Source organism: Micromys minutus, assembly GCF_963924665.1.
Source record: "Micromys minutus genome assembly, chromosome: 11".
In the NCBI taxonomy this organism is placed as follows: Eukaryota; Metazoa; Chordata; class Mammalia; order Rodentia; family Muridae; genus Micromys; species Micromys minutus.
In genome coordinates this window covers 43,252,803-43,265,858 of record NC_137980.1, presented here as the reverse complement: position 1 = coordinate 43,265,858, position 13,056 = coordinate 43,252,803, and the positions used below count along the sequence as shown (strand labels likewise).

Sequence of the window (13,056 nt, the reverse complement as noted above, 5' to 3'; positions counted from 1 at the left end):
GGAAGCGGAAGCGGCCGCAGGTATGGCGGCTGCCATGCCGCTGTGGTTGCCGTTGCTGCTGTTGTCGTTGTTGGGACAGGGCTGCTGTGGCCACGCGGAGGGCCCACGCGACAGCCTGCGAGAGGAGCTGGTTATCACTCCGCTACCTTCTGGCGACGTGGCCGCCACATTCCAGTTCCGCACGCGTTGGGATTCGGATCTGCAGCGGGAAGGAGGTGAGCTCAGGACCTGAGGAATTTTTTGTAGCACCTTGCTTAGTTCCTAAAAAGAGCTATTTCAGGGGGCGGGCCTGGGTCGCCACTCACCTGCCCTGGTTTCTTCAGTGTCCCATTACAGGCTCTTCCCTAAAGCCCTGGGACAGTTGATCTCCAAGTACTCTCTGCGGGAGCTACACTTGTCATTCACGCAAGGCTTTTGGAGGACCCGATACTGGGGGCCACCCTTCCTGCAGGCTCCATCAGGTGCAGAGCTCTGGGTCTGGTTCCAAGACACTGTAACAGAGTGAGTTCCTACCTTGAGACCTGTTATAGGCCGTAGAGGGAGTGTGGCAGGGGAAAGTGTTGTCATCTTGCTATTGACCTTGGGACCAGCTACTCCAATTGGGAGTGATCCCACCGAGTTAAAACTTATTTGCGAAGTAACAGATAATATTACAGGGCTGGAGAGATGCTTCAGTCTGTAAAATGCTTGCTACTCAAGCTTGAAGACCTGAGTTAAATTTCCATAACTCACTTTAAAAGTCTGGTTGGTGATATAGGCTTGTAATCCCATAACTGAGGAGGTGGAGACAGGAGAACAGATTTGCTGGACAAGCAAGTTTAAGTCAGTGACCACCAAGTTCAATGACAGAACTACCCTTCCCCCCAAAATAAAGTACAGAGGGAAGGAAAGAGATATACGTTGTTGATCTATGACTTCCACAGCTGTTTATATCAGTATGCATGCATACATAAACAACACAAATTACATTACCACTCTGACATTCTTTACTGTGCTGAGTGAACATTCTTTCCTGAATACTTCTAAGTCTGAAGTACTATGTGCATTTCTCTAAAGGGACAAATAGCAGGTGGTTGGTGCCTATTATTGGGATGTAAGGCCACAATAATTGGCAGACTAGGTTTTTTTTTTTTTTTTAAGATTTATTAATTTTATGTACATAGTTACACTGTCACTGTCTTCAGACACACCAAAAGAGGGCATCAGATCCCATTACAGATTGTTGTGAGCCACCACGTGGTTGTTGGGAATTGAACTCAGGACCTCTGGAAGAGCAGGCAGTGCTCTTAACCACTGAGCCAGCTCTCCAGCCCCTTTGTTGTTGTTGTTTTGTTTTATTGTTTAAATACATTCATTTGTATTAAAAAAAAAATACCCGTGCCTAACAACATTTGTGGGCTAGCTTTGGGCTACTGGATGGTCTTTGTGAAATGAAACAGGAGTTTTACTTTAAAGCAGAATCAAGTTTCTGGCTGTTGCCTGAACTACAGAAAGTCTCTTGGTAGCCGCTGTGACCTTCCCAAAGTAGAATTTTTCCATGGAGAGATTGCAAACCTATTTCAGCATAGGCTACAAAATACCAGCGACAGAGGGATTGACGCACTGATGAGACCCTGGGATGAGGACAGAAGGGTGTCTCTCATTTGCCTCCTAACTACCCTCAGGTCAGCAATGCACATATTAAAAGGTTTAGAGCCCTGGTAAGGAGGGTTAGGGCTAGTGGCAGATCTAAGAGTTTGTGACAATCTGAAATAGTCACCGCCCAGTTCCTATGTATTTATAGCCACAGTCTAATGTGTTCAGACTGTCACTTCTAAGAGAGATCAGACTTTTGCATGGGAAATGATATTTAAATACCAACAAGTAATTTTAAAGTTTATGGGATGTTATATTGGCTGATATTACACACACCAGATATAGCATGGTGCTTAGAGTGACGTGCTGCTGCACATCTCCTAAAGGGGGCTTAAGTGGGGTCTTGAACCCTCAGAAACACAACATTCCAGACTGTGCTTGAGGAGAGCAGAAAAAGCCCCTTGGTGGAGGGAGATAAGGCTGGAGCAGTACTTTGAAGGTAGCAGAACCATGAGCAGAGGGTTCCCAAGCAGGATGGACCACTTGCTCCAGGGCTGCTGAGATGCCCAGAGAAGGGGCTAAGGAGGTAACATGAGGCAAGGGCATCCCCGAATAGGGGTGGTGATGCTCTGACTCCCATCATCTGGCTTGTCCTAAGGTTGAGATGCAGTTTCATTTTATCATAGACTTGATAGCCGGCTGTGGCTATATGGAGACCACACAAGATGTGGACTTACGAGGGTATAAGCACAGGACAGTAAGTAGGTTTGTGTCTCTGTCTAGTGTGGATAAGTCTTGGAAGGAGCTCAGTAATGTCCTCTCAGGGATCTTCTGCGCATCCCTCAACTTCATCGACTCCACCAATACCGTCACTCCTACTGCCTCCTTCAAACCTCTGGGGCTGGCCAATGGTGAGATAGCTCCTGGGGCCTTTCTTCCTTGTACCCTCCACCCTAACTAACGTTTGCGTCCTTCCCCGCGGGCTCCTGTTCCACAGCTGGGCTAGATCCTGAAAGTGGTGTGTGTACAGGTCCCAGATAGCTTCCTAAGGCTGCTGTCTCTGCATTGCTTACTCCCCGAGTACCAGCCGGGGGTGGGACCGCTTGGCAGTAGTACTAGAGTGGTACAGTAGTGAGTGGGTCAGGTCACCCACAACTTTAGCGTGTGTCTTCTGAGGGACAGGACTCAGATATCCCCTTGATAGACCTCTGTCCCCTCAGATACTGATCACTACTTCCTGCGCTATGCTGTGCTACCTCGGGAGGTTGTCTGCACTGAGAACCTCACACCATGGAAGAAGCTCTTACCCTGTAGTTCCAAGGTGAGTGTGGGTGTGTGGAGGCCCACCACGGGAAGGGGGTTGGCAGATGTCCCTCACAGCCTGGTAGCCAATGTTCCTCACAGCCTGGCACCCAGAGTATAGTTAAGAGAATCTGAGCCCAGGACTGAAGAGATGACTCCATGGTTAAGAGCACTGACTGTTCTTCCAAAGGTTCTGAGTTAAATTCCCAGCAACCACATGGTGGCTTACAACCATCTGTAGTGGGATCCGATGCCCTCTTCTCTGCCATCTGAAGACAGTGACAATGTACTCACATTTTAAATAAGTGTTTAAAAAGAGAGAGAGAGAGAGAATCTGAGCCCCTATGTGAAATGGGGTATGGACTAGCCCTGTGTCTCTTCCTATGTCTTCCAGGCAGGTCTCTCAGTGCTATTGAAAGCAGACCGATTGTTCCACACCAGTTACCACTCCCAGGCAGTACATATCCGGCCTGTCTGCAGAGTAAGTCATGGGGAATGAGGGTAGGTGTTATCAGTGGCTCAGAGAGGCAGTGCAGGTAAATCTGTCGGACTCCAGCTGAGTTTCGAGTGGCAGCAGTGACACTCATTATGTGGGATATTGGCTGTGCACCAGGGTAATTGAGTGCCTGGGGAGCAGTCAATAAATCTTTCTTGTGGAGCAAAGTCAGGAACATGTGCTCCTGTGAGTGCAGCAGCTGGCTCGGTCACTCGACAGCTGGCATGACCTTGAGGAAGTCATTTCATTTCCTTGAACTTCATTCTTCCATCTGTCACATGAGAGTAACAGACTCTACTTTGAGGGTGGTTGTCATCAAACTGATACACATAAAGCTATTGACATGGGGTCTGGCTCAGGGTCAGGTGCCCACAGGGAACGGTAGCAAGGCAGCAGGAGTAAAGATGTGAAGAAACAGGTGGGGATCTGTCCAAGCCAGTTTTTGGAGCTGCATGTTAGATAAGAGTATGGTTCCTGACCATCTGGCCCCTATGACAGAATGCTCAGTGCACCAGCATCTCCTGGGAGCTGAGGCAGACTCTTTCGGTTGTCTTTGATGCCTTCGTCACGGGACAGGGGAAGAAAGGTAAGCTGCCTTGACACTTCATCTCTATCTGCCTGTCGCAGTCCTACTTTGACTGAATGGACCCACCTATCTTAGCCCTCACTCATCCCTGTTCTTTCTTCTCAGACTGGTCCCTCTTCCGCATGTTCTCCCGGACTCTCACAGAGGCCTGTCCACTGGCATCTCAGAGCCTTGTTTATGTGGACATCACAGGCTACAGCCAGGTACCAAGGTGTCTAGCCACACACACACACACCCTTCTTCCCCAACATCAGCCTGCCCCTCTACTAGCTTCTAAGTGTTCCTTGTGTTGCTAGGACAATGAAACGCTGGAGGTGAGCCCTCCCCCGACTTCCACATACCAGGATGTCATTTTGGGCACCAGGAAGACCTATGCCGTCTATGACTTGTTTGACACAGCCATGATCAATAACTCCCGAAACCTCAACCTCCAGCTCAAATGGAAGAGACCCCCAGATAATGGTGAGTTGATAGGTGTGGGGTTTGCAGCATACTCAGATATGTCTTTTCTTCAAGCTCATAGGGGTTCAGACCCAATTCCCTGCATTAAAACATCCCTGGTTCTAAACTCACATCTTCCAAGCTTGGTGACTGAGCAGGTTCCTAGCTGCACTAAGCATTAGCATCTATAACTAACCAGGGACCTAGTGGTCCCTAGTGGATGGGTGTAATGATTAGTGTAAAATACAGAGCAAACTTGTACATTCAGTTGGCCATGCTGCAGACACAGAGTAGTAAATAATACTGTCTTATTTACTTATTACTCCTATGCTGTAAAAGAGAAGCTTCAGCTTATTACAGCTGTCACCAAGGGAAAGGAAGAAACCCCCTGGAGTACTGGTACAGCAGAAGGGGACACAGTGCTGGACACATGAGCACTGGTGTTGGTCATCATCTTATCTTTGTGAGTGAGGGAAGATGGGTGATTCCAGAGCCCAGGCTCCCCAGTGCTAATAGCAAAGCATTTCCACACCTACTGGGACTCTGAGCATGGCCCAGGGAGCTGGGGTGGGAAGTGACTCCCTTTAGGAGCAATGCAATGTTGATTCTTTTTTCTCTTAGCAGAGGCCCTCCCCGTGCCCTTCCTGCATGCGCAGCGGTATGTGAGTGGCTACGGGCTGCAGAAGGGAGAGCTGAGTACTCTGCTGTACAACTCCCATCCTTACCGGGCCTTTCCCGTGCTGCTGCTGGATGCTGTGCCCTGGTACCTGCGGCTGTATGTGCACACCCTCACCATTACCTCCAAGGGCAAGGAGAATAAACCAAGTGAGGAGCTAACTGTCCCCCTACACACACACCCCAGGTCACCCCAGCTTTAGGTCCTCCAGACTCACTTCTCAGTGGTTCCCAAAGTAAACCTGAGACCTGTTTAGGTGGGAAAGAGAGGATTCAGAACAGGTTCCAAAAATGTAGCAGAAAGCTTCACTGTGTCTGGTTCAGAAGTAACGTACAAAGCAGACGCCGTTAGAACACATACTCATGCTGATTCTTAGAGACTTCTGAGGCCAGCAGCCTTGTTCATCCTCACTGCCTCCTCCTGAGCCAGAGAGTACGTTCTTATGCTTCAAGCAGACAGAGACTCTAAGACAGAATGGATTGGGTCAGGAGAAACAGGTTGTAGAAGCCGAGAGGGAGGTGGAAGTGAGGTGTAGTTTCTGCCCTTTCTTGGGAGATTAAAGAGGTTGACTTAATAACACAAACACTTCACTGTTAAGCTGTAAACTTTCTTTCTTGTTCTTCCCCCAAATCACACATTAATATCAACGTTCCAGATTTTAAAGATCCTGTAGTCTTTAAAAATTCAAATGTTTAAAAATTCCGTCTCTTAGTTGGGCAATGGTGTCACACCTTAATGCACGCACTATGAAGTCATAAGCAAGGAGATCTCTAAATTTGAGGCCACCCTAGCCTACAGAGCTAGATCTAGGCCAGCCAAGACTACACAGAGAAACCCTGTCTTGAAAAATAAAACAAAAAAAAGTAAATTAAAAAAGAAACAAAGGAAAAAAAAATCCATGTCTTTAAAATACCCAAAGTCTTAAAATTCGGTCTCAGCCAGCCTGTGGTGGTACATGCCTTTAGAGTTTGAGGTTAGCTTGCTCTATAGAGTGAGTTTCAGGATAGCCAGGGCTACACAAAGAAGCCTTGTCTCAGAAAACCAAGGAAGTCAAAGTCTTTCAACTATAAAATCAAAAACAAAATACTTTATCACTTCAAAGAAGAAGAACCCGGGCACAGTCACAATCTGAACAAAGTAAAACCAAATCCAACAATATAAATAGCTCAGTCTCCAGAGTCTGAGACTCACTCATGGTTGTGTGGGCTCCTTGAGTGGGCTTGGGTCACTTCTCTGACTCTTCCCTGTGCATCACACATAACTTGTCCTCTAGGCTCTTGGCTTTACTCCACTGCCACTGCTGTTCTTGGTGGTCATTCCATGGTACTGCCTTCTCCAAATACTGGGTCTTCTGTATTTGCAACTGGGCTGCTCTTTCACCAATAGACTTTCCTGAGCTTTCTTCGGAGATTCCAACCTTGTCACATAGTGCCAAGCTTCAGGTGCTTTCATGACATTTCATACCTTCGTGCCTTTAAAACCAACACCCCCTAAGTGACTCTTCTACCAAATTTTGTTGGCCAACACTAGGTACAATCTTGGCTACCACTGGGACACAGCTTCTGTGTGCTGACTCTCAGAAAACACTTCCCAGAAGATCTCACCTCATGATGCTGGTCTCTTCTTAATTACAGCCAATTGTTCAGGTCCAGCTGACCAGCATTTGTTGTTCAGCAAAGCAAAGGTTTTTACTTTAGTGGTTCTGGTCTCTTGTTAATCACAGCCAGTTCTTGATCTCCAGTTGGCCAGACACCACAGAGTCTTCACACAAAGGTAGAGTCTCTCCCTTTGAAACTTCCCGATCTAGGCCTCCACCCTCCGCACTGCTCTTGACATTGGCATCCTTCAAGCTCCCACAGAACAGCAAGTTCTCAACACTCTGGCTTTCCCACCCCAGGGTTCCAAAGTCCTTCTACAACCCTCTTTAAAACATGGTCATGTGTGCCAGGGCAATACCCTTTCCTGGTACTAACTTCTTACTTATCAGGGTTCCTGTTGCTGTGATGGAACACCATGACCAAGTTGGGGAGGAAAGGGCATGTTTAGCTTACACCCCCACACTGCAGTTCATCATGAAGATGTGGGCTTTATTTTTTAGGGAGTTTCAAGTCCTGTGTTCTTCCTCTGCTCACTCAGTCCTGTTATTACTCTCATCCTGCATTTCCTGTGCTTCCTGACCCCCTGGCATTGCTGGGGGATGAGCTCAGGTCCTTGTACATGTGAGCTAAGTGTTCTATCACTGTGCCCCATTTCTCCCCTTTAAAAAAAATGGTGTTGCTGGTGGGGGTGCTACAGAGATGGCTTAGCAGGTTGAGAGCACTCACCACAGTCTGAGCAGACCTAAGTTAGGTTCCTAGTGTCCACATCAGGTGGCTCATAGCTCCAACTCCAGGAGATCTAACCCCCTCTTCTGGCTTCTTTGAGTACTGCACTCTTGTGCATATACCCACTTGCAGACACACATACATAAACATAAAACAAAATAATTTAAAAAAGAACTACTGAAAAGCATGGTTGTACTTGAGATTGAGCCCGGAATCTCATGCTTGGTAAGTGTTAATACTCGTCTATTACAGATCATAGCTTTTGGTGTTTATTCTGTCCATCCATATTTTTATTTGTTTTGGTTTTTGAGGCAGGGTCTCTCTGTGTAGCCCTGGTTGTCTTAGAACTTACTATGTAGTCCAGTCTAGCCTTGAAGATCCACCTGCCCCCTAAATGATGGGATTAAAGGTATGCCCCACCACCTCCTGGCCTACTTTTATTTTTTAGTTCACATACAAAGTAACAGGTTTTCTTATGGCTCTCTCATATATACTTTTTAAAAAGTGTTATTTGCTAAAACTGGGGCATCTATTACATAATATGCATGAGGAGTGTTTGACATTCTGGATTTGTCCTTGTGCTGCTGTTTAATGTGTGCATTTCTTGTGAGCTGGTATTAGATTTAGAAACCTGATTAGATTTATATCCTGTATTTTTGGCAAGAATTCCCAAATGACTAGACTTCCTCTTGAATTACATCAGGCAGTGATGTCTGCTGCCCCAGTTTCGATGTCATTAATTCATCATTTGTTTGTGTGTTTGTTTGCTTTGAGGAGGAATGTTTGTTCTGAGGCCAGTGTGAAGGGGTCAGAGGAGAACTTGAAGGATTTGATTCTTTTCACTGTGAGGGTTCCAAGGATTGAAACAAGCAAAGTTGTCATACTGGGTGGCAGGTGTCTTTACTCATAAGCCATCTCACCAGCCAGATGCCACAGTTTAGTGATGTAAAGATCCATGGCAGCCTCCTTTGACTGTGTCCTGGGGAGATATAGGTAGTCGGAGTTTACAGAGTCTAAGTGGCTCTTGTCTTCATCCAGGTTACATCCACTACCAACCTGCCCAAGACCGGCAGCAACCCCACCTCCTGGAGATGCTCATTCAGCTGCCAGCCAACTCTGTCACCAAGGTCTCCATCCAGTTTGAACGAGCCCTGCTCAAGTGGACAGAGTATACACCAGACCCCAACCACGGCTTCTATGTTAGGTAGGATCTATACCAGTAACTGTCCCTGCTTCTGTCTCTTACCCTTTGGTGGGAGGTGCTAGTGAAGAACACGGCCCATCTGTCTACTTTTCTGCAGCCCATCTGTCATCAGCGCCCTTGTGCCCAGTGTGGTGGCAGCCAAACCAGTGGACTGGGAAGGGAGCCCTCTCTTCAACACCTTGTAAGTGTGCCGCACCCACACCCTTCTGCTATTCCAAAGTCATAAGAGATTAGGCAGTTCTCTTGAAAATCCTAGTGGTCTATGACGTTTGTAAAGAAGTATAAAAGGCTAAGACATAGGTGAGAATAGTAGCATGTACCTACCAAACAACATCAGGGGAGCGCTTACCTACTGTCAGGGACTTCAGAGAACACCTGATATACAACCTGGCCTGTCTCCCTGTGCTCACATCCCATGGGCAGATTGTTCTAGATAGCAATGGTGGTAGTGGTGGTGGTGGTGGCAGTGGTGGAGGTGGTGGTGGCATGCAATAAGTTACCTATTTTTTTGAGGGGAGCAGTTAAGGCTGTGACTAAGGCAGTAGACAGGGCAGGTCCTTTGCTTCGCTGCTGGTGCTCTCCTTTGATCAGATCAGGTGAACATGTGCTCTCCAGTGGGGCGCTCCCTTACTAGGTGTCAGCACTCGGACTGCAGCACAGGCTGTAGAGGAGGGGAGGAGACAGAGGGAGGGACAGCAGTCCTGTCTTGCCTCTCTTTCCCATCCCTAGGTTCCCAGTGTCTGATGGCTCCAGCTACTTTGTACGACTCTACACAGAGCCCTTGCTAGTGAACCTGCCCACCCCCGACTTCAGCATGCCCTACAATGTGATCTGCCTTACGTGCACTGTGGTGGCGGTGTGTTATGGCTCCTTCTACAATCTCCTTACCCGGACCTTCCACATTGAAGAGCCCAAATCGGGCGGCCTGGCCAAGCGGCTGGCTAACCTCATCCGGCGTGCTCGTGGTGTCCCTCCTCTCTAAGACTGCCTTTCTTCATCAGCTACAGTTGCAAACTCACCTGTCCCAAGGTAGCAGAGGCTGGGCTTTTCCTGCCCCCCCCTCCAGAGTTAGCTTTTGAAGCTAACTCCCCTTGGATCTGGTCTGGTCCAAGGTGTGGTTTCAGTGTGGCCGACTTGAGCCAAATCCTGTTCCCCTTCCTCACCTGTAGCAGCCCTTCTACCTAGAAGGGGTGGTGCTGCTGTACACTGGACAGCCTAGAGAGATGCTTTTGTCATTACAGGACATTCTGATGGCCCAAGTAATGGGGTGCAGTAGAGCTGTGGTACTGTGGGGGGCACCGAATTTACTTGTGTAATAAAGTGGCTGCCTTCCTAGGTTGTTGCTTCCTCCCTGAGGCCTGGGAAGAGTTCCCAGGTAAGGCCTTTGATGAGTGCCGGGCCCACCCTGGCCAGAAATGCCTTCTCATCTTTGTATTTCCCACCCTCTCTTAGTGACCCTCTAACTCTGGTTTTCACTGGGAGATTTTCTGTAAATATAACCTATGAGCATGATAATCCTACTAGCAAAGGCAGAGCGAGTGTCTGACTGCAGTGTATCAGAATGGCTGAGTTCCTGGTGCTTGAAAATGTTTGGTATTAAGGGCCACTTTTTAGCCAGGCAGTGGCTCTGTACTCCTTTAATCCTAGCACTTGGGGGGACAGAGGCAGGTGGGTTTCTGTGAGTTCCAGGACAGACTGGTCTACAGAGCGTGTTTCAGGACAACCAGAGTTACACAAAGAATCCTGTCTTGAAAACCAAAAAAGAAAACAAAAAACAAAAAAAAAAAAAAAAAAAAAAAAACCCAAAACGGACCACTAAATGATGTACTAGCTCTGGAACCTGCCCTCACTTGCCTCCTTTTAGAGAACTCTGGGTTCCTGTGGAACAAGTCCATAAGCACCAAGTCTCCCCCACCCCCAACTCTTCCAACATACTTGAGTTAACTTGTTCTCTTTGCCCGTAGCCCACGTTTTCCTCCTAGTGTGTCAATTTGACAATCTGCATTGTTCACCAACCACATACCCATTAACTGCCTGGCTCAGTCTTGCTTCCAAAGCCTCTTGAGACATTGCTTCTTCCTCTGGAAAGGCTCTGACGTGCCAGGGTGCCATCAGTGCCCTCTGCCTGATCTCTCACAGGCCTTTGCATTTAGCCCGTCCCTTGTCACCAGTGCTCCCTGCATGGACTTTGAGCAGGATGTGGCCCATCTCAGGACATACCACCAGCATGCTGGTCTGGGATCTGGGATAGAGAGGGGGACAGGGACATCCTGAAGATATGTAGGTGTGAGCATGGTAGACCTGGAGTATCTGGTTCAGCTCAACCACTGGCTGGGCCACTTGGGTCAGATATCTAGGCACAGAGGGAACGGTGCTAGGCTAGCCCAGACTCATGCAAAAGCAGCTGGTCTAGACATTTCTTCTTGCTTTTTCTCCCCCAAGTAACAAATAAGCTGGCTGTGAGGGCATGAGTGTAGCTGGGCCAGCGGCAGTGCGTACAACTGATCTCAGCATCCAGGCTGCAGTTAGGATCGTGAGTTCAGGGCTCAATTGGGCTGCTTAAACCAGTGTTTAAAACAAGGAAACAGGCTGGGCATATTGGCCAGTGCCTTTCATCTAAGCACTAGAGAGGCAGAAGCAGGTAGATCTCTGAGTTTAAGGCCACCCTCCCCTACGTAGTTTCAAGACAGCCAGAGCTACATAATGAAATCCTTTCTCAAAACAAACTAAAAGGAAAGAATGTATGTGGGTGGTTCTCTTGGCAGCTAAGTGGTGTGGGATGATGGCCAAGCCAGAAGGCTTGCAGTCGGCCTGAGTTTTCTCCAGCACATCAGCCGGCTGCACCTGCATGTCTTGATCACCTCTCCCAGCGTTCGTTTACCTGCCCTCCTTACTTGCCTTCTCTGTTTGATGGCTACAATCACCACCACTGAGCTTGTCATAGTCCCTGTCCCACCCCAGATCTACCCACTGACCGCCATCAGTGACATTCATCCTCTTTCTACCAGTCCAGCCCCTTTGGGGCATCTTTGATCTTCTCTTCCACACCCAGTATGCACTCTCGGGACAAATTAGAATCTGTCAGCTTTGTGTTTGTGGGTGCATATGGAAGTTAGATGTCACGGCAAGTGTCATTCCTCAAGGACTGCCTCCTTATGCTTCTTATTATGTGTATGTTTTATCTGTATGTATGTCTGTGCATCACATGCATATGGTGCCCATGGAGATCATGTGACAGGTTACAAATGGATCCCCATGTGGGTTCTGGAAATGAGAGCCAAAGAATAGCCTGTGCTCCTAACTGCTGAGCCCTCTCTCCAGCACACTGCCTTGTTTTCTGAGACAGGGTCTCTCACTGGGTTAAAATTGGCCAAGAAAGCTAGTCTGGCTAGGCACTGTCTCTACCTCCTGGGCACTGGGATTACATGTGCTTGCCACATTGCCTGTCTTACATGTGTTCTAGGGATAGAAGTCTGCCCCTTGCTCTGACTCAGCCATCTCCCAGCCTTCCTGACTTTCTTCACAAGTGTTCCTGCACACCTTGTTTGTAGTTGCTTCCTAAGCCCAAGTTTCTTCCTTTGCTGATTGCTTTCCATTCTACTCTGACACCTTCTAGCATACTGTGAACAGTAACTGGTACTCCTCGGCCGCAGTGCCTGGATGGTCAGTAAGTGGTACTCCTCAGCTGCAGTGCCTGGATGGAATTTGTACTTGGATGGTTGGAAGAATGTGAAACATATAAGGTCCTGCAGAAAGCCTCCTGCTAAGCAAGTCAGGCCAGCCAGTTGTCAGCTCTGAAAATCCTGAAATGAAATTTTGAGTGCATGTGTATTGTTGACAAGGGTCAGTACTTTAGAGCCTTGGGAATTGGCAAAGCCTTCCTTTGGTTCAAGTATGAGTGTTGACCAGTGTGTGCAACCGCAGCTTCCTTCTCCCAGAGGACTGCAACTTGAGACTGCTCCCCTACAGAGACCTCCTACTGAGATGAGCTTACCCCAACTGGTTCTGTCCTAGATAGATGTGTTCTGGGTGCTACTGTGAGCCTTGCCCACCACCTTACACCTTAGCTTCTCTGTCTCTCTGTCTCTCTCTCTTTTTCTCTCTCTGTGCGTGTACGTGTGTGTGTGTGTGTGTGTGTGTGTGTGTGTATGTGTGTATGTGTGTGTATGCCTTCCCCTGTTCAGCCAAGCTTCCAGGACCAAGCTGAGCTGCCCATCCTGCCCTGGCATTCCTGTCCTGCCAACACTAGACTGACCAAACTTGGGACAGCATTTCCTTTAAGCTCACTAAGGCTTCTGGTGTGGGCCTGACCCTGGTCTTCTCCAACAGTGTTGGCACCAGGCAGTGGCATTTGGGGAAAGGGCTAGAGGTGCCCAGTCAGGCGCTTGGGCATTGTGAGCTGGTCTGGAAGATGGGGTAGGTGGGAGGGAGAAAGGAGTGCTTCTGTCCCGA

At 48.2% G+C, this 13,056-nt stretch overlaps 1 protein-coding gene across 2 annotated transcripts; it reads left to right on the top strand.

The window, feature by feature from the left end:
- Positions 1-9,945, top strand: PIGT (phosphatidylinositol glycan anchor biosynthesis class T). 2 transcript variants are annotated; one of them, XM_080925595.1, is made up of 12 exons: positions 1-215; positions 324-501; positions 2,359-2,486; positions 2,796-2,896; positions 3,272-3,358; positions 3,872-3,959; positions 4,065-4,162; positions 4,256-4,421; positions 5,022-5,225; positions 8,439-8,604; positions 8,702-8,785; positions 9,334-9,945. In XM_080925595.1, exons 1-12 carry the CDS (start codon positions 23-25, stop codon positions 9,584-9,586), a joined length of 1,746 nt encoding a protein of 581 aa, XP_080781721.1. In that variant the 5' UTR covers positions 1-22; the 3' UTR covers positions 9,587-9,945. The 2 variants fall into 2 exon arrangements, with proteins under 2 accessions (XP_080781721.1, XP_080781722.1); XM_080925596.1 differs by having other exon boundaries at positions 5,025-5,225; positions 9,334-9,944.
- The last annotated feature ends 3,111 nt before the right edge of the window (positions 9,946-13,056 follow it).

What these genes read in the sequence shown, in the direction of transcription:
- PIGT (XM_080925595.1), top strand. Translation starts at nt 23, where the DNA reads ATGGCGGCTGCCATGCCGCTGTGGTTGCCGTTGCTGCTGTTGTCGTTG. An exon ending in TTCCAAGACACTGTAACAGA is followed by an intron (nt 502 to 2,358) that starts GTGAGTTCCTAC and finishes GTCTCTGTCTAG; the next exon opens with TGTGGATAAGTCTTGGAAGG. An exon ending in TCTTACCCTGTAGTTCCAAG is followed by an intron (nt 2,897 to 3,271) that starts GTGAGTGTGGGT and finishes TATGTCTTCCAG; the next exon opens with GCAGGTCTCTCAGTGCTATT.